At 38.2% G+C, this 20,660-nt stretch overlaps 1 protein-coding gene across 3 annotated transcripts in view; it reads right to left on the bottom strand.

Moving 5' to 3' along the window:
* ctnnal1 (catenin (cadherin-associated protein), alpha-like 1) overlaps nt 1-20,660 on the bottom strand; it is a 79,050-nt gene that overhangs the window by 30,522 nt on the left and 27,868 nt on the right. For 2 of the 3 annotated variants that reach the window (XM_047383842.1, XM_047383841.1), the window contains exon 2: nt 795-984. The exons of the other annotated variant lie outside the window; for it this stretch is intronic. In XM_047383842.1, the coding sequence (XP_047239798.1) occupies nt 795-984 (190 nt within the window). The remainder of the gene's footprint in view (nt 1-794; nt 985-20,660) is intronic. 3 annotated transcript variants of the gene reach the window in all.

Consider the following 20,660-nt stretch of genomic DNA (forward strand, 5'->3'; position numbering starts at 1 on the left):
GTGAATAAACTCTTTCTTATATTTAAATAAACTTTTTTTGGCTGATCAGCCTTATTCATTTATGGTGCAAAATCTGACAATCTCTGCCTCCCATACATATGAACCTGTGGGTTCTGATGAGACAAGCTCAAATGCATCTTTGATTGTTTTATAAAAGCTCTACTTAAGAAGAATCATCCAATGCAAATCTTTACTTTTTTTTCCAATTTAAATCTAACAGGTTGATAGATATTTCTCTAGATAACAACCAGTGTTCAATAACCTTCAATTAAAGCCCATTATCCGTGTAAGGACAGATTAATTTCCTATTCTACACAACACCCTTGGGTGCTGCAGCCATTTTTTTCTACCCTTTATCCCCAACTCAATAACCACAATGTCTTTAGAGCACTCTGGAGGTCTTCTGGTTTAATACTGGGTGACAGCTCAGCTGTCCAGACTAATCGAAATGTGCTAAAATTTGATAACACTGTGAAGCCTGAAGGTGACGTGTCTGATGCTTTATGAAATGGTCACAGTTTGGCTAACAAAACACTGATGAGCAAGTCTCAGCTTATACTGACTGGTTAGCTCTGCACAAGCTAGAAAGGTACAAATATCATAAAGTCTTTTTTGTGCCTGCAACAAAAAGATATAGACACATCTAAAAAGATACTTTCTTAGTATTTTTTTTCTTGCACAGCAAAATTTAATCTCGAAACAAAACAGAAAAACGCTCACTTTTGTATCAAGTATAAATTCAGAATTTAGGTAATATGTAAACCACCAGCAAGGTGCAGTTAAATGAGTCCTACCTGCTCTGCGTGCCTCAAAGCATGCCTGACCCATTTCATCCTTCAGTTCCTGGTTTTCTGAGGCAATGGCCTCCCCAACGGCAACAAAACGCCCCACTGCCACGCTCACTGCCTGACCCACGCGATGAATTGCTGCCAAGGTCCGCTCAGACTTTTTTGGCCTTTCTTTATGGTTAATCAGCGTAGTGATCTGCAGAAATTTTAGGAGAAAGATTAAAAAAATCAATTTTCATCAAATAAACATTATTCTTGAACAGCTCAATGGTGCAAGATTTTGGCAGTCCCAAAGGACAACTACTTGTCATTTACATTATAGCAGATTGCGAAGAAGGAAGACAGGAAGAACACCAAGAAGGAAAGTCAGAAAGGAAGAAAACAAGGAATGAAAGACAATAAGTAAAGACTGAAGGAAACAAGAAAGGACACAAAGAGGGAATGAAGGCAGGACATGGAAGGTAGACAGAACACAAGGAAGAATGGTAAAAAGAAGAGAAAATCGAAGGAAGGAAGGAAAGAAGGAAGGAAGGACGGAAGGAAGGAAGGAAAGAAAGACATGAGGGAGGGACAAACAAAGAAAGCATATAAGATAGAAAAAGGAAAATAAAAACAAAAAAGGAAGGAAGGAAGAACTTGTGACTATGTGACAGGCAATAATATCTAGAAATACAAATATTTTCCAAACTTCTGTTTTCCTCTTCCATACTTAACTAGATCTGAAAAATATTTTTATCAAATTCCCAACCTTTCCACACTGTAGAGCCATCTAAAAATCACTGCTAAACAGTTTGTCTTCCAATAAAATACAGATTAATACAAAAACGTCCCATCATCACAAACTAATGACTTTAGTTTTCTCATGATGACAACATATTTTTCTTTTAACTTTGGATAATTTTTTTTTTTCTTCCAGCAGCTGTTCTTAGCCTTCTTGTGTAACAGAAATGTAAAACTCTATCTGTTGGTAAAGTTTCATGCTGGGAAAAAGATTAGGATTTAGGAAGTTTACACATGAGCAATTACATCACATTGTATTTTAAAAGAGAAACAGCTAAAATGGCAGATAGGTTTTCTGGGTCTCCTATACAGTGCAGTCTAATCCTGGACACACACACTGGAAACACACTCACATATGTCTTTTTAGCGATAGGTGTTAGTTTTAAATAGATAAAGTCAGTCGTTAAATATTTATCGGCTGCTTCTTCTCCTCTCCAGCTGTTGTTATTGTGAGTCTGAATGAATGTATGTGATGAATCATTTAGATCAGGAGGAGGTGGGTGGTTATTTTAATTGGCACATGACTGTAGGTGGTCCACGAGGGGCATCTGTGACAGCTATCTGTACAGAACAATATATTTAAAAGGCTGCTCCTTGTTGGACCCTAATATGTCTGGTGGAATTTCCTGTTTTATGACTTATTATTGTCTTAAAAAATCAAAGTTACCAAAAATAATAAAATTTTACATCACACTGTTCATATTGGTAAAACTGAGCAGTTTCAGAGAAGCAAGAGATTTCTCAGGTCATGTGCAAACAAAGTAACTCTCTCCCATTTATAATTATGCACTGTCGGTCAGCTGGGCATAGGAGAGTAATTCCTTTAATTTAGGAAAAACCAGCGGTGTCGCAGAGTTAAAGTGCGCAACACCGTTGTGCGAAAGGGTCGCAGTGACTAATTGAAAGTAAAGCATTCAGATCTGTGAGAAACGCTACAACAAGCATGTAAGCATGTGTTCCAGTGAATTAAACAGCCCAGTTCTGATTTGGTATTGTAGCACATAGCATTGGCGATTAAGCCAACATTAACTTGTCAGACTCCTGAACTTACTTGGTAAAAAAGCTAATTATGGGGATGAATAACTAGTACTCTGAGAAATGACTGCTTTTCTTGTTGCCCTATAAATAAATGTGGCTGGTATTAAAATCATTCACCATTGTGTACATTTCTTCTGCTAGTCAATCTTAAGTGGGGAGATAGTCTCTCACGCACTGTGGTTCTCTCTGCCTATTGTTGTCATGTCTGGTTGAAGCTGTAGGAAAGATTTAACATAAATGTGGCGTCCTCTGTCTGAATGACTGTCTCACAAATTGGCAAAATCATTTATATGGCATACCTCAGGTCTGAAAAGGGCTTCGATAAAATGATTCCCTTGTTAAAACACCACTTTTACTACTTATAACTAAAACTGCACCCTTGTACATATGTGTAGGAGAGGAAAAGAGAGTAACTGAAGAAACTGCTGTAATAAACGACTTTCATTCTCTTTTGGTCTAAAAACCTTTCTGTCAGTACATATCTGGTGGTCTCTAAAGATCGCCAACAAGGTAACAGAAGTTATTACATGTCGAACAGCTTTTAATGCTTTTAGTTCTATGTTCTGTAGTAACATCACAACAGATCCTGAAGTGCACATTAGGCCCTTCTTGTAATGTAATATGTAAAAATAAAGAAATGTTAAAAAAGCAACACGTTAAATCAATGTTTTAGTAGAATAGCTTGAGGATGCATGCAAGCTCAGTCTCATTTCAAAGTGTTACCCTTACTCTTATCCCTAGATTCTAGATGCACTGGACCTTCATTTAAAGGTAATGGAAAAATGGTAATAGAGTGTATTCCGCTTCTCGCCCAATGAGTGATGGAGATAGGAATCAGACCCCCTCTCAGCACCCTGCAAAAACAGGTGGGTATAGACAATTGATGGATGGATGTCACCCACAACAAGAAACAGAAGGTACTCGCCTTTTAAACAAAAGTAAGACCTGGCAGGTTTTTGCAATATATAAAATGTGTTCTTCTGTTTTTGCAACATTGGCTATTACTGCACCAATAAAAAGGATATTGACACTGTCTGGAGTAAATGCACAAAATTATACCTGAGAGATAAAAGCAAGAAATTATGTTAGGAATAACCTTTATTAAAATGACTCGTAGCTGTTTTTCCCATTTATACCATAGCAATATAAAGAATAACTTCTAATGTTTCCCTTTTGTTAGAATAGGATAAGAATGCTCATCGACACGCAGTACAAGGATAAATGGCCCAAGGGTTGTCATAAATGACCTGAGGCTGGGACACTGGTTTTGATAGTGGAGCAGCGATGTAATTGGTTTGATTAGAAAGCAAAGCACACTTACATTAAGGATGGACACCCGCTACTACACAATGTAACAGATAGACACCACAATGGTGACACATAGTCTACTGATAATCACTGAGGAAGTGCACATCCATTGCATTGGAGTGCCAAATATAAAACTACATGTGACCTTCTATCGGGGCTCTTTCGTCATCCTTTCCCAGACGGCGACAGTCCGAGACGGGAGCCTCAGCGCTGATCTCTGTAATCATTCTTCTGCCTAAATTTAGATTAAAGGAGCTAAAAGTTAGAAACTGTTTGAGAGTCGTTCCTTTAAGAGTCTTTAGATAGAGTGTGTGATTTCTTCTGGGGACCAAGGACCGGAGGAGCTCCGAGACGTCTGACCGCCAACAGGGTGCAGTAGCTCGGACAAATAGTAAAATATTTTAGTACTGAATGCATTTATCCATCCGTGCATGCATGCCTGAAGGCATAACCAGAATGCCAAATTTGAGATGTATGGGAATGTTTGAACATGAAGCAAACCCCACACCAGGAGGAGGAAGAAGAAAATGAGAAGACACAGAAAAAGTGACACAGTAAGGCAATAAAAGAAAAAATAAGTCAAACCAATTGGCACCTGAGTACTGATCTCTGTACAGTAGTGGTCCCTATCCATTGTCCTTCATGCCAACTGCCCTGCATGTTTTAGATGTGTTTTACTGTTTCTCTGCTTTAGCTCATCTTAATGAATATAAATGTCTCATGTACAGCTTATCTGAATCGTGTGGATAAAACTAATAGCGGCCGTGATTTTTTTGTGGACTTTTATTGGGGACTTTATTGTGTTGTAGACAGCTTCTAGTGTTTTAGAAGCTGTTCCAAAAATATCAGTTTTATTCTGGTTTCTGTGTTTCTTCGTTCAATTTCTACTTTTGGTTACCAAAAAACACTTTTTGCATGAGGTTGACCTTTGCAAAGGCAGCAGGAAATCTATTTTATGTAAAGCAGCCATGGTGGGGTAGATGTAACCTAATGGGTGGTGGGTATGAAGTAATAGAGAGAGGAAAGAATATCTTCCAAAGTGAGAGCAGAAAGCAAGCACTCAGTGGGATTTTCTCCGTCAGGGATTAACTAGATTTGGTACATTTACCAGCCGTGCAAACAGGAACAGAGTCGGGTGGAGAAAACATAATATTGATACAGTGCCATCACACGGGGGGGTGGGGGGGTGTTTGTGCATGCATCAGTGGAATTTGTGGAAAGGTGAAAAGTGCACATTCCTGTTACAGATGTCAGTGAAGAAAAACAAGTTTACAATGGCTAAGTTTAAATGTTGAGTTCAGAAAAAAAAGTCCCACTGAACCTTTGATCACTTTAAGAACTCAGGCTTCAGGTGCACAATCACACTTTGAAAAGACAAAAAACATTACAATAACGGAGACTGTTAACTTTGAAACATGGATGAGAGTAATGTGTGATTTATTTTCTGAAGTTTAGAATTACAAATGTTTCATACACCAAAAATATACAATAAACCTTGTTGCTTCACGATTGCATTGTAAATAAGCATTTATCAAGGTCTTTAACTTTTCTAATCTAGGTTTAAAGCCTGAAAAATGTCAGATCTCAACACCTTTTCTAGTAACCTCCACATTCCCTCCTTCTACTTTGACATTCAACCAGTCAATACCTAACAATTCAGCTCTCATCTCTTTGTTCTGCCTAATAAGGCAGACAATTACAAAGCAATAAGAAACATTCTCACTGTGCCTCACTGTGAATAACAATACGCTAACCAAGTCCACCCGCTGGTTAGCAGGAAATTTAGGCCAACACCTCAAGGACACAGTGGCTGACAATAAATCTGAGGGTAACAAAAGGTGGAAACATTTGTGGCCACCTCCCATTGCTACAGATTAAGTTTCACTGAATGGCCATGCTGGGAGAAAGTTTGATGTTATCGGAATCCTTCTGTCCTGCAGCCCAGTTTTTTTTCTACCGTTCTCTTTCTTAATTTTTAAATGCATAGAATGTGATGGTGAAAAAAGATTTTTTTTCTGAACATATAATTTCTAAGCCTTTTTATCTCTGATGTTGTGTCAGTTTTGTCATTTGAGAACTGCAAAGAATCCCTCTTCCAACAAGAGCCAGCAAGAAAAAAACTGCATGAGCTGAACTGAGAGGCCCACTGGGACTTTTATTAAACACACATTGCAGATGTTCATTACAATAATTGCTTGTTTGGCGAGTTCTGTGCTGGCCTACATGTTTGTCTCATTTGTTTCACTGATTGCCGTTAAGCCCTACTTGGCCTGCAGACAGAATCAGCGAGTAGGGCACAGTGAGCTTTACTTTTCAAGAGCAGAGCAACTAAAGTAAAATTCTAAAGAACTGGAAGGACATTTAGGCCTTTTCATACGTTAGAATGTGGGAATGTCAAGAAACGTAACACTACTTCATTCATCTAAGCTGACACGATGACAAATCTTTTGTCATTGTTGCATCTTTGCAAGGGATATACAGTACAAAGATGTCGGGTGTTGATGTTCAGCTTCATCAGTCCAGACTGAGTACAGTGTTTCTGTTTTATCCTGTTGACCATTCAAAATCTGCTTGTTATGTAACAAGGGAAATTTGGAAAAGATGGCCACCTTTTGGAAATCTCAGAATACAGGAGAAGGATCTACATTCATTTACATTCTGTTTTTGTAATGCTGGCTATGGTAATCATAATAATCTAATATAACATGCTAAAGCTAGTTTAAAAGGCTAACTGTAATAGTTTCTCTTACTTTAAAGGGGTCATATCATGCAAAATCCACTTTTTTAGCTCTTAAACACTTTTTCTGTGTATTGGGAGTCTCTGAAAGTCTAGAAAATTTGAATTTAGTCACGCCAGATCCTGCAATGATTTATTTAGATGCCTTTTGGGTCATCATTTGTCAGTCTGTTCAGATTTTCCATTTTCTATTATGTTTCGTTCTCTATTATGTCACAGTATTTTCTGTAGAACTTCTAAGATGGTCATGGACGTCCAGCTAACCAAGTCAGCCATATTTTTTCTCGCAGTATTCTTGTATTTCAAGTATGCCAAAGCAGCAAGCGCGAAAATCTAAATGTTCTATTGTCGGGGTATTAACCCACACCAGGCATTACACCGTCCCCCATGATCAGAACCTCTTCGGAGTGCCTGGTTAAATTTTATTTTTCATGGAAACGTGGTGACGTTTCCCTGCTTTAACACACCTGATTTAAATGATTGCAGCTCAGCAAAAGCCTGTTAATCAAGCATCGCTGTTGTTTGTTGGATTTGATAGCTTACAGCTACAATATTAGTTTTAGTGCTGTTGTTCTCATGCATTAGTAAACGTAGCACATTGTCGGTGCAATGATTTTGAATATATTTCTTGTTTTTTAGACATTTGTTGATATTTATTGAGGGCAAGTAAAGTAATGGAATCTTGTATGGCTCCGCTGCCTGTAGGGGGGGTGGGGTGTGAAGGACCTCATTTGCATTTAAAAAGACCGCAGCAAAACGAGACAGTCAAAAAGGAAGCTTAAAAAATTAACGCCAAATTCAAACCAAAGCAATGCAGTTCCACTTTATACAGACCACATCTGAATTGATGATTTAAATAGGAAAAGGAAGGATTTAAAAGCATGGTATGTCCCCTTTAAGTATAGGTAAATATGGAGCTAAATTGGGGCCATAAAGTTTGTTCAAAAGAAAAAAAATTTGAACCTGAAAGATAAAAGTTTGTTCAAAAGAAAAAAACTTTAACCTGAAAGTTTGAAAAAAAAGATGTGAAACTGGAAAAAAAAAAGTTCAAAACTATTTTTGAGATTTAAGGTTGTTTTTTCGCACTTGCAGATTTTATTTTTTTATGGTTGTATGTGTGTTGCCCTGCGATGGACTGGCGACCTGTCCAGGGTGTACCCTGCCTTTCGCCCATAGACTGCTGGAGATAGGCACCAGCTTCCTCGTGACCCACTATGGAATAAGCGGTAGAAAATGACTGACTGACTTCAAACTTCTAGCCCTGTTTTGGAGTGGGGGGCGGGGCCTCAGATCACAGGGTTGTGGAATCATGACTGACAGCTCAACACAGCGGCTGAACAACATATTACCAGCTGTTGCATTCAGGGACCGTGGGAGCTGGAATTATCTGTAACACATCATCGATATTCTACATGTATGTGATTGGTTTTGAAGAGATAACATGCTTCACCGATAGAAGCAGCTTACGTAAATACATGATGCGAATCTCAGAGGAGAAAATATGATCTTGACAGATTTGCACAGCATTTTAAGTCCACGTAGGAGATTTCCCATGCTCTCCACTTAAAGCAGAAGAACCGCCAGATTGAGCAGTGGGAGTATTCGACCAGAGCTTAGCCGGCTTTAAAATTATATTCCTTTATAACGTTTTTTATTTGATTGCTTTCTGTTTTGCCCTGTGATGGGCAGGTGATCTGTCCAGGGTGTACCCTGCCTCTCGTCCAATGAATGCTGAAGATAGGTACCAGCCCGTCTCAGCCATGTGAGGGGAAGAATGGAAGATGTCTGTGCGTGTTCACCCCACATAAATGCCATTCTCTGCTGCTAGTGCTTCAACTAGTAATGTGACCTGCCAACACAGAGGACATTCAAAATCCAATAAAATCTAAATTAAGCACTCTGCAAACTGCAGAAAGAAGTGCAACATTTTGTGAGTTGTGTAAAATTTGAAGATTAGAAAAAAATCCGCATATCAAAGCTATACAAAAATTTTGGTTGGTGCCTCTCTTTTGTTTGGGCTTAAAATTTTGCAGCAGTTTGGGAATGAAATAATTAAGCTCCTGTGTGTGAATGCAAAAGATGGAGCAAAGAGAATAAAATGAGACGGTTAATGCCTTCCTCATGCTTGCTGAAAAGACCAAACTCTCAGTGTTGTCTTTTTAGAACAATCTTGTTCTTCTGTTTGATAAGAAAAAATCCCCACTTGTCATTGTAGACAACTATCAAATGGCTTAATTAAACACAAAAAGGAATGCTTTCAGATCTCAATTCAGCCTGTTACAGTAAAAAGGGATCATTGTTGAACCCAAAGAATGACATTCAGGAAAATAAATGGTGAAGCCGATTTTAAGGTATTTATTTCTCTGCCAAAGGAAGAAAATAACATGACTATAAAAGGAGACACAGAGAATGCTTGTCTCAACCGTGTAGGTTTCTCCAGAACGGTTCCCAGACAGTATTTACATCTCTTAATCTGAACTTGGTGGTAAAAGCCAAGTTTCTGTTCAACCTTTATTCATGCAAGAAGGAGATACGTGACTAGCTGTTCACCAGGGGCCGTGTGTGTGGGAGACTAAACAAAAAGCGTGAAGAAAGTTGCTCTGAACATGCACTTTAATAGGAGAGCAAATTCCCAGCAAATTGGCCGCAAGGAGAATGGAGGTCAATCCTGCGCTGGTCGATAACCAGACTCTAGAATTTAAGAAGATGAAAAAAGGGGAAAAAATACGTTGGTGAGAGCAGATGTTGTGAATATGTGTAGTGAGAAGGAGAATAAAAAAGAGCTTCTACTGTTTTCCTTTCTTTACGTTGTTTTTTGTCACTGAAACTTTCATTTTCTTTCTTTTTAATATTGGGCAAGCTTCATCCTCCTCTTCACTGTGCTGTTGATGATTTAAGTTTATCCAAAGAGCTAAGCTGCTGCAGTACAGTACAGTGTGATACAGCAGCAGCTTGCAGTATTTAAGCTGCATTCTTCGGGGAACAGGTTAAAACCATGTGTGCAGGAGAGTGGAAAAATATATAGTTCAACAATACCTCACCGTTTAAAAGTGTATAGCAGGCTTTAAAAACCCTTTTATTCTAACTTTAGCTGCAAAATGCACTGCAGATGCTGACAAACAACAAACTGAGCAATTGGCCAAAATTAACAAAGCCAGTTTTCTGAAGACCAATTGGTAATTATCACAAAAAAGCTTTAGTTCAACTTATCAGGCCAGTAGCCAATTAACAGAAATATTCTGCAGCAATAAGTCGTGCTCTCAAATTAAGGAACTGCTCATTTCCTCCTCATTTAGCCACTCATAAACAATGGAAACAGTTGTAGAGCCAAAAAAGTGTATAGAGACCTTATTACATTAAAGCATAGCTACAGCTCACTGTAGCTCCAATCTATTCCACATCCATGTGTCACGTGTCACGGCACGTGTGCAGCTGTCTGGAAATGAAACTGATGTGTCAGTCAGTTAACTTGTATTGAGCAATAAAAAATACCAAACTACTGCTTCTTTTAGTAATCACATTTGAGATATATTTAGGTCATGGAAAGTTTTCTTTTAAAATAAAAGCTTTGTTCATAACAAATCATTTACCAATCAGCAATCAGTCTTGGTATAACTATTATTTTTAGATTGCAGCATGGACCTGCATGTACAAAGGTTTAATTGGAGTTATGATTATTACACATTTTTCATGGCCTTTGTGATTTATTTTAAAGTGTTTAGATAACCCTAACTTACAAACCTTACTTTTATACCTGCGAATAATTGCAAGGTTAGACTTTATGGTAAACACATACCACATGTACAGGTCCTTCTCAAAATATTAGCATATTGTGATAAAGTTCATTATTTTCCATAATGTCATGATGAAAATTTAACATTCATATATTTTAGATTCATTGCACACTAACTGAAATATTTCAGGTCTTTTATTGTCTTAATACGGATGATTTTGGCATACAGCTCATGAAAACCCAAAATTCCTATCTCACAAAATTAGCATATCATTAAAAGGGTCTCTAAACGAGCTATGAACCTAATCATCTGAATCAACGAGTTAACTCTAAACACCTGCAAAAGATTCCTGAGGCCTTTAAAACTCCCAGCCTGGTTCATCACTCAAAACCCCAATCATGGGTAAGACTGCCGACCTGACTGCTGTCCAGAAGGCCACTATTGACACCCTCAAGCAAGAGGGTAAGACACAGAAAGAAATGTCTGAACGAATAGGCTGTTCCCAGAGTGCTGTATCAAGGCACCTCAGTGGGAAGTCTGTGGGAAGGAAAAAGTGTGGCCGAAAACGCTGCACGACGAGAAGAGGTGACCGGACCCTGAGGAAGATTGTGGAGAAGACCTTGGGGGACCTGCGGAAGCAGTGGACTGAGTCTGGAGTAGAAACATCCAGAGCCACCGTGCACAGTCGTGTGCAGGAAATGGGCTACAGGTGTCGCATTCCCCAGGTCAAGCCACTTTTGAACCAGAAACAGCGGCAGAAGCGCCTGACCTGGGCTACAGAGAAGCAGCACTGGACTGTTGCTCAGTGGTCCAAAGTACTTTTTTCGGATGAAAGCAAATTCTGCATGTCATTTGGAAATCAAGGTGCCAGAGTCTGGAGGAAGACTGGGGAGAAGGAAATGCCAAAATGCCAGAGGTCCAGTGTCAAGTACCCACAGTCAGTGATGGTCTGGGGTGCTGTGTCAGCTGCTGGTGTTGGTCCACTGTGTTTTATCAAGGGCAGGGTCAATGCAGCTAGCTATCAGGAGATTTTGGAGCACTTCATGCTTCCATCTGCTGAAAAGCTTTATGGAGATGAAGATTTCATTTTTCAGCACGACCTGGCACCTGCTCACAGTGCCAAAACCACTGGTAAATGGTTTACTGACCATGGTATCACTGTGCTCAATTGGCCTGCCAACTCTCCTGACCTGAACCCCATAGAGAATCTGTGGGATATTGTGAAGAGAACGTTGAGAGACTCAAGACCCAACACTCTGGATGAGCTAAAGGCCGCTATTGAAGCATCCTGGGCCTCCATAAGACCTCAGCAGTGCCACAGGCTGATTGCCTCCATGCCACGCCGCATTGAAGCAGTCATTTCTGCAAAAGGATTCCCGACCAAGTATTGAGTGCATAACTGTACATGATTATTTGAAGGTTGACGTTTTTTGTATTAAAAACACTTTTCTTTTATTGGTCGGATGAAATATGCTAATTTTGTGAGATAGGAATTTTGGGTTTTCATGAGCTGTATGCCAAAATCATCTGTATTAAGACAATAAAAGACCTGAAATATTTCAGTTAGTGTGCAATGAATCTAAAATATATGAATGTTAAATTTTCATCATGACATTATGGAAAATAATGAACTTTATCACAATATGCTAATATTTTGAGAAGGACCTGTATTTATTTAAAAGTTTCTTCAGGCATAAACAACAATAAAAAGCACTTCATTTTTATTTATAAGATGAAAGTTTAGATACCAACAAATGAACAAATATTTTAAAAAACTTGTAATCCAATTTTATTTCTTCCTACTCTTTTTCTGCCAAGAAAAGTTTTTATACTCAGTACATTGGGCCATTTTTTTACTTTCTTGTGAGGCTACCAATTTAACTCTTTGCTTTTTAAATATCTGAAATCAGCTCATCTAGAGGTTAGTCATAAATCCCAAATCAAGTGAGCAGTATACTTCACATTTGAGGGGTATTGCCTTCCAGTTTTCTCAGTCCTTTACATTCATTTTGAAACATAAAATGCTAACATTCACAATGCATTTTTAGAAATCATTTTTGAGCTTTAAATATGGAACCTGGAAAAAAAAAACAGAAACAGGAAGGAAGGAGAGAGGGGGCATGAGAAAGAAGATCACAAGGGAGAAAGGAAAGGAAAGAGGGACGGATAACACAGTTAAGGAATGAAGGAAACAATGAACAATTGCAGGAAGGAAGTATACAGAAAAGGAAGGTAGGATACAAGGAAGGAAGTACGGAAATAGTTGCACATGGATGGAAATAAATGAAACGGAAGGAAGACAGAAAAAATTAAAGAAGGACACAAAATGGGAAAGAAGGAATAAAAAATATGATACAAGGAAGAATCAAAGGAAAAAAAGACAGAAAGAAAGAAACAAATAAAGAGTGAAAGAGACAAAGAAAGAAGGAAGCTGAAACACAATGATTAAATGACAGAAGAAATGACACAAGGTGAGAGAGAAGTAAGGGCTCAAGGTATAAAGGAAGGAAAAGAGTTAGAGATGAAGATAGAAAAGGTTACAAAGCCTCTTCCAAGGTTTAGGGACTTCAGCGAGTTACAGTGAGAGACATTACCTAAAAATGAGAAAAACAAGAGTGGCTAGATGACCAAAATTACTCCATTAGCACATCAATTACTCATATAAGAAGTTACTAAAGAACTAAACAACATATAGGACTCCACAGACCTTATTTTCCTCAGTTAAGGTCAAAGTTCAGGATTAAACAATAAGTCAGAAACATGGCAAAATGGAATTCATGAAGTTTCAATTCCAAAAGAAAAGCTGACCAAAAAGAACACAAAGGCCTGTACATTTACCAAAGACATCTCGATGATCCCCAAATGTTTCTGGAAAATATTCTGGATTGAGGAGACAAAAGCAGACCTATTTGGAAGGTGTACGTTGCATTAAATCAAGGATTAAAGTAACACAACATTGTACCAACCACCAAATATGATGGTGGTAGAGTGATGTTCTGGGGCTGCTTTGCTTCTTTCTGACCTGGACAACTTTTTGTAATTGATAGAACCATGAATTCTGCTCTCGAGCAGAGTTTCCGATTATCAGTTCATGACCTTAAGCTCAAGCACAGTTGGATCTTACTTTTTTTGGCACCTTCTCTGCAAACCAACATAAAAAACTTGTGTCACTTTTGCCTGCTCTTTATCCTTTAAACATCCTTTTAGTGAACTGATCCGAAACAGTTATTATCAATTAAGCAATATTCCAAAGTTGAGATCATGGTGGTCAAAAAATGAACGCGGAATGGTATCGCATGCTTTTGTCTTATCTTGTTTGGACTAATAAACCAGTCTTTTTACTTGTCTTTGCAAATCCACTAGATCGCCTTCAGACCGTACAGAATGTGACAGCAAAACTCTTAACGAGAACCAACAGAAGAGAACACATTACTCCTGTTCTGGCCTCCCTGCACTGGCTTTCTGTACATTATAGGATATACTTGAAAACATTGATCGTGACATTCAGGGCATTTCATGGCCAAGCTCCTGAATACATTTAGAACTTATTGGAGCCTTACAGTTCCTCTTCGACTTCAAGGTCATTTGACTAGAGGTTGTAGGTGATACCATGGACTCATTGTAAAACTTGTAGAGAAGGGGCTTTTCAAGCCGTGGCCCCTGAGGCTCTGGGGCTCTCTCCTACGGTCCCTGCGCTGCATTAACTTCACTGACTCTTTTAAAAAGCAGTTAAAGTCATTTTTATTGTAATAGAAGTATATTCTTATTTTTATGTTTTTGTTATTGTGAGGAACCACTATAAATTTTACTTACTTACCAAAATATACTGGGCCAGGATTTTTATGTACTGCTTTGTGTTTGTGTTGATGGCTTCCATTTCAATTCTTTAAAAAGAATATGCTCAAATAAAATGGCAAATACCTATAACTCTAAAAGAGTTGTTGTTATAGTAGATAACAACACTATTAACTACTGTTTTTTGAATATTCATTTTGTTTTATTTAATCTACAGTATAGGTTTCAAATCTGTTACGTTTTCTTATGTGTCCGACTGCATGGTGGCTTACTGAGCCAGTTCCTTTGGGTCCGGGCCATGGGCGGGGACTATAAACATAATCGGTGAGGAAGTGAGGGAAATGTGACAAAAGCCTACAAATCAGACAACGAGCACATGACATGAACTTTAGTCCACTCGCTCGTGTAGGCCAACAGACATGCAACCAATGAGACAGACAAGCATGTGTGGACACTGATGCAGGCAGACAGAGCGAGGTGGGGGTGTAATAAGGCTTTCTGATACACACGAGGGAAAGAGGAAGAACAAGAATCAAGACGATCTGAACGGAATACAGGGGCAGCAGCTGAATGACTTTTGATTCCTAACAGACTGTACCCTCACTGGATATGTATGAGAAAAGGGCAGTGCTTGGCCTTCCAGCTTGGGTTCAGCAATCACAGCTGACATTTGAATTTGTGTAAGGGCGAACAGACTCCACAGCAAACATCAGCTAAAAAGGGTTGGCTGAGAATAATAACTAGCCGCATCCCAGGGTGCACAAGCAACTACTCAAGAGGAACAATAGACACAGAAGTATCATTTCTCTTCATTGAGTGTGCATGAGATTCTACTCAGGAACAGGAAGAAGAATTACTTGCTGCTGCTGATTTATCTACTGACTACACAATACTTGCTCACTGTTTTTGAAAGTCCACTTTTATTTTGACGAACAAAGTAAATCTTCAAAAAGTATGATTATTTCTCACATACAAAATGAATGTCTTTGGTAGCATTGTAACTAAAGCAAATGTGAATACAAAATCTGTACAGGCATGTGTTAAAAGAGGTTAAAAATGCTCTATGATGTCAGTGTGCCTTCTGTCATTTTCTGACAACGAAAAAAGCAGCGTATTCACACCAGTAGGCAGGCATGCTAAAAGAAAATCAGTGTGTTATGATTTGCAGCCGACGTTTCGGATATAGAATGAAACGCCATGAACATCAGGTTCATTCTGAGTAAAACCTTATGATGGACGATTACTTTAAAACCTATCATCAAAACTGTAGCTAAGCATTGTGCTTTTAAGAGCAAATGTTCAACATTGTTTTGGAAATGTATTCAGGTCTTGGATGTGGTCATATGTAGGTTTTAATAGGAATGCAGAGGGAAAACTGCAGGATAAAAAAAAAGCTTTATAACAACCCCTTTATGCATAGACTCCCCAACTAACGTAACATGTTTATTGCTGTGAAATGAAATCAAGCACCCAATGAAAACCCACAAAAACCATATAAACTAATTATATGTTTTAATAAAGAAAATGTGCTGATACCTTTAGGTGATTTTTGGATATTCTTAGCAGAGCTGAGCAAGAGGTATAGGTTTTATATGACAAGATAATAATGAAAATTACAATTCATCCATGTGATAATGACTGTGTTAATTCTCACTAAGAATTTTCTGTGCAGCACATATTGCAGCCTGGGCAAGGTCCCAAATATTTATGTAAAGTCCTCATTACAAGGAAACACAGTCCAGTCAGTAGAAATTTTCTTGGCTAAGCTTCAACAACCAGATATGTAAATAACATAATTTTGTATAAGAGTGTATCTTGAGACTTTTGTCTGTCTTCTGGAAAACAAGCTCATAGCAGCCAGTTTCAATGCTTACAGGGTTCTAGAGAAAATCTCTGTGGGCTGCATGTCATGTTGGACTTGTTTGGAAGGTTAAATAGAGTTTTTAGTACCTTGCTTCTAACATGCCATCGCCAAGATGATCATATGAGCAAAACGCTGTAAAAAGAAGATCAAACTTGCCACAGAAACACACTGCTTGCATTCACAAGAACACAATATGTCTTTTCATTACTCTTTGCTCACGTAATTCTCTGGATAGAAGGTAGGAGGGAGACAGTGAGATAGACAGAGACAAAGAGAAAGTCAAGGAAGGGGTCAGCCAGCAGAGAGAAGATGTACCTTCAGCACAGTGCAAATGCTGGGTCAGATTCACTTTCACTATGTTAACTATTTAACTGCTATTTCTTAAGGGTAAGGTAAAGTAAGGTAAGTTTATTTATATAGCGCTTTTCAGTAACGAGGCACTCAAAGCACTGTACATACAATTACAATACAATCACAAAGCAAATAAACACAGATACAGACACAGAAAAACAAATCAAATGATAAAATCAAACAACAGAGGTAATTTAAAAAAGTAAAATAAAATAAAAATAAAGAGAATAGAATGATGGACAAGAAAATGAAAGGAAAATTGGACTGAAAACGCAACTAATCATGCCTAAATGGCACAGTCAAAGGCCACTCTAAACAAATATGTTTTTAATCTTGATTTAAAGCAATTTAGGATTTCGGCGCTTTTACAGTTATCTGGGAGTTTATTTCAGATTAGTGGAGCATAAGAACTAAAAGCTGCTTCTCCATGTTTGGTTCTGGTTCTGGGTATGCAGAGTAGATTTGAGCCAGAAGACCTGAGAGGTCTGGATGGTTAATACACTGACAACAAGTCTGTAATGTATTTTGGTGCTAAGCCATTCAGTGATTTATAGACTAACAGAAGTATTTTAAAGTCTATTCTCTGAGCTACAGGGAACCAGTGTAAGGACTTTAGAACCGGGGTGATGTGGTCCACTTTCTTAGTTCTGGTGAGGACGCGGGCAGCAGCGTTCTGGATCAACTGCAGCTGTCTGATCGACTTTTTAGGCAGACCTGTGAAGACACCGTTGCACTAATCAATTCTACTAAAGATTAACGCATGAATTAGTTTTTCAAGGTCCTGCTGAGACCTTTGTCCTTTAATCCTGGAGATGTTCTTTAGGTGATAGAAGGCTGACCTTGTTACTGTCTTTATGTGCCTCTGAAGGTTCAGGTCTGAGTCCATCACTACACCCAGGTTTCGAGCCTGATTGATGGTTTCTAGCTGTATTAACTGAAGCTGTGCTAACTTTTAAACGCTCTTCCTTTGGTCCAAAGATTATTACTTCAGTTTTGTTTTGTTTCAGCTGAAGAATATTTAGGCCCATCCATGATACCATGATACTCCATGTTCTCTGCTGAAGGTCGAAGCTGCTGGCGGATTATTTACTGAATAGAAGAGATTAGATGTGAGACGACTGGCTCCTGGCTTGTTTAAGCAGAAACCATCTTGCATGAAGAGTTGTCTTTTTTCCCAAAAAATATCAAAGTTGTCGATGAAGTTCAAAGGTGTGGTGGCACGTTTTTTTCAACCATTTATTAATCATCAGAAGTCTGGAAAAAACCGCATCTCCACAGAAAATTGGTGCAAAGGGTCTGCTGAGAAACACCTTGATATTGAGACCTCCAACAATATTGAGAAGACGAGTGAAATCCTCCTTCAGTCTTTCTGATTTTTTCTTAGCCACGTCATCCATGGCTCCACAGTGTATAAGGTTTTCTAGAGACGGACGCTTTTCTGTGATTGCAAGAATATTCTCTGAGATATCAGAGACCACGTTACTGGTAACAATCATAACTTCTGTGTATTTCTTGTTGCAGAAATTTTTAATCCCATCCACAGCTGTGTTGCCCACTATTAGGGTTCTTGGTCTGGTGGGGTACTTTTTCTCTGGCAATTTAGGAGAAGACTGTTTAGAATAAAGGTTGATCTCAAACCTTTTATTGTTCTCAAAAGATGGATAATTTTCCTGGTTTTCATTCTGTAGTGGGGAAAATCTGCTTTGGAGGATGAATTAAATTATTTCCAGCTGTCTCACTCCTATCAGTTGTTGTGACAGCAGCTCACTGTTGAAGTCTCCTTCTCCCAGGGGAAACAGGGGCATTTCTCTGTAATTCTGGCCATTCTAATTTATTTAATTGCTGAGATCTTCCAGTGAGTTGTCCACCTTGATGTTTTGGGCACGCGCCTAAAACATGCCAGGGGGGTCTGCCGGTAGGTTTATTCTCAGTGTTCTGATTGCCGGCTTTTCTTACATGACTCAGAAGGACATTTTGTCAGACCTTCTGGTTCTTTTTCCTATTACAGTTTTTAATCATGCCACTACAGACCACCGAACAGTGTGCATCATATTGTTTCTCTGTTAATGAATTCAGGTTTGGGCAAACTGGCTGAGTTACAACAGTGCTTTGAATATAATGGAGAATACCATTAGGATTTACTGAATAAAGCACTTGAATGAGCACATTAATTAAGAATAATCCAATGTTTTCGATGCAGATTACATTCAAAAATAAAATAAAACGTATGCCTCTTTATATAAATCCAATACATTTGTTAAGTTAGAAAATAAAACCTTTCTCGGTCTGATAAATATGTTCATGATGCTCCTTGTGCAACAATACAACTGTAAAGAGGAATGCAGCAATTTTAGAGTCAATTAGTTCTGGCAGCGTGCACTGAGGCAGATAAGACAGGACAAAATAACAACAAAATAGATTTCAAGGTTGGCACAGAGAAGACAAACCAATAAACTCGTCTCAAATCTTCCAAGATACCATTCCCTGTCAAATGAACAACTATAATCCCACTTATTGTCTGGTTTCACAGCTTGGCATCAACCCTCCATGCTCTGCCACAGTTGGAAGGCCTAGAGCCTTCCTGAAACCTCCCAGGGATGGGTATTCAAATAAAGGGATGGAAGGATGGCAGAGTGATTTCAGATTAAATTTTTGAGATTGTTGTATTGAAGAACCTTTTATCTCCGGGACTGTGCAAGAAAACTGGCTTGCCATTTGTGTGCCAGAGTTTAGTACTGTTTCTATCCTAGAAGAAAAGCAGAGAGGCCTGGTTGCTACCAACTTCTTCATTACTGCTGTCTTAAAATAAGGGGAAATTTATTAAATCTTAAGTGGACACTACAGCTCTCCAGCGCTCTCCAGAGTCACTGTGACCCGAGTTTGTGATGGCTTAGTAGTGATGAGCTCTATCAGACTGAACATAAATAAAGAATGTATTAATCTTTTATTTGTAATAGCTATACAACTTAATAATCATGTGCTCAGAAAGCTTACCTGATTTTCAAGCAAATGCATTTCTACATAACTAAAATAAAATCTATAAAATGTTCGACCACAGTGACCTGGTAATGACGATGACACACCATCTTTCCTGAAAGCAAAGCACTGCCACAGTGTAATCAGTCAGGACGATATGAGGTACAGGAAGCTTACAGGAAGCAGAAACAGATAAGAAAGAACGATAAACCTTGGAGAAAAACAGAGGGGCAGCTATGATGGAGAGATAGGCAGGTAGGCAGCGAACAGAATAAATAAAAAGAGATGGCAGACATCTGAGACTAACAATAACAAAACACATATCTGACAAGGAAATACAGCAAAACAGGTCTTTATCAACAAAGTTGGATTCATCTAAAAACTTTTTAATTAAAGAGAAACACCTTGTATGAACAAGATATGAAAGTCAGAGTGAACATGACCTCAAATACCTAGGTCTTTGCTGAAAAGTAACCAAATACAACATGGCTGATAATAAAATGTTGCTTTGCTAAACAAAAACATTAATAGACTATTGAAGGTAATTAAAGATCAATCAAACGTCCAGAGACCTGTCATCAAGTTTTTTTTTGGTCAGCTCTGATTAGTGACTAGCAGCTCAATTAGTGAAACATTTTTATTTCTTGCATAAAATGCATAAAAACTAAAATCTCTTTTAGAACTCAATAGAGTGTACTTTAATTAAACAGATGACAAATAACTCTCTTTATAGCACAAATTATCCAAAAACATATCTATCAGTAATAGGCTAACCAAAGGAAGCATTAAACAATGTACTTTATGTAAGCTTTCGATAAGATGAACTTGATTAAAAATGTTTTGATATTATTACAGCATTCTCTCAAATTTTTTGTGTGCTCACAATCATTTTAAAGGCTTAGGAGTTGAAACAGTTTGTTGTTGTGTGGACACTTTCTACACTAGATTAAGGAGCAAAACAGTGCAGCAGAAAAAAGCAACTTTCAAAACATTCTTTTTGGGTCCCATTGTGCCTGTTGTTCTATTGCTGCCTGGAAATCGAGGCTCCGTCTGCCAGAGATAGTTTCCTATTCTAAACAATAATGAAATAATAATAATAAAGTATCAAATTAATCAAACATTAATTAAATAAACTTTGAAAAATTGCTGTAAGCCAATCATAGTTCATAAGAGACCAAAGAGGAAAATGTCTAAAAAACTAAGCACAATTTATGATTTAAAAGCTTGTAGAACCTCCTTTAGCAGCAATAATTTGAAATTGAAGCAGTTTTTGGTCGACTTGTCTTTAT

This window comes from Girardinichthys multiradiatus, chromosome 13 (assembly GCF_021462225.1).
Source record: "Girardinichthys multiradiatus isolate DD_20200921_A chromosome 13, DD_fGirMul_XY1, whole genome shotgun sequence".
In the NCBI taxonomy this organism is placed as follows: Eukaryota; Metazoa; Chordata; class Actinopteri; order Cyprinodontiformes; family Goodeidae; genus Girardinichthys; species Girardinichthys multiradiatus.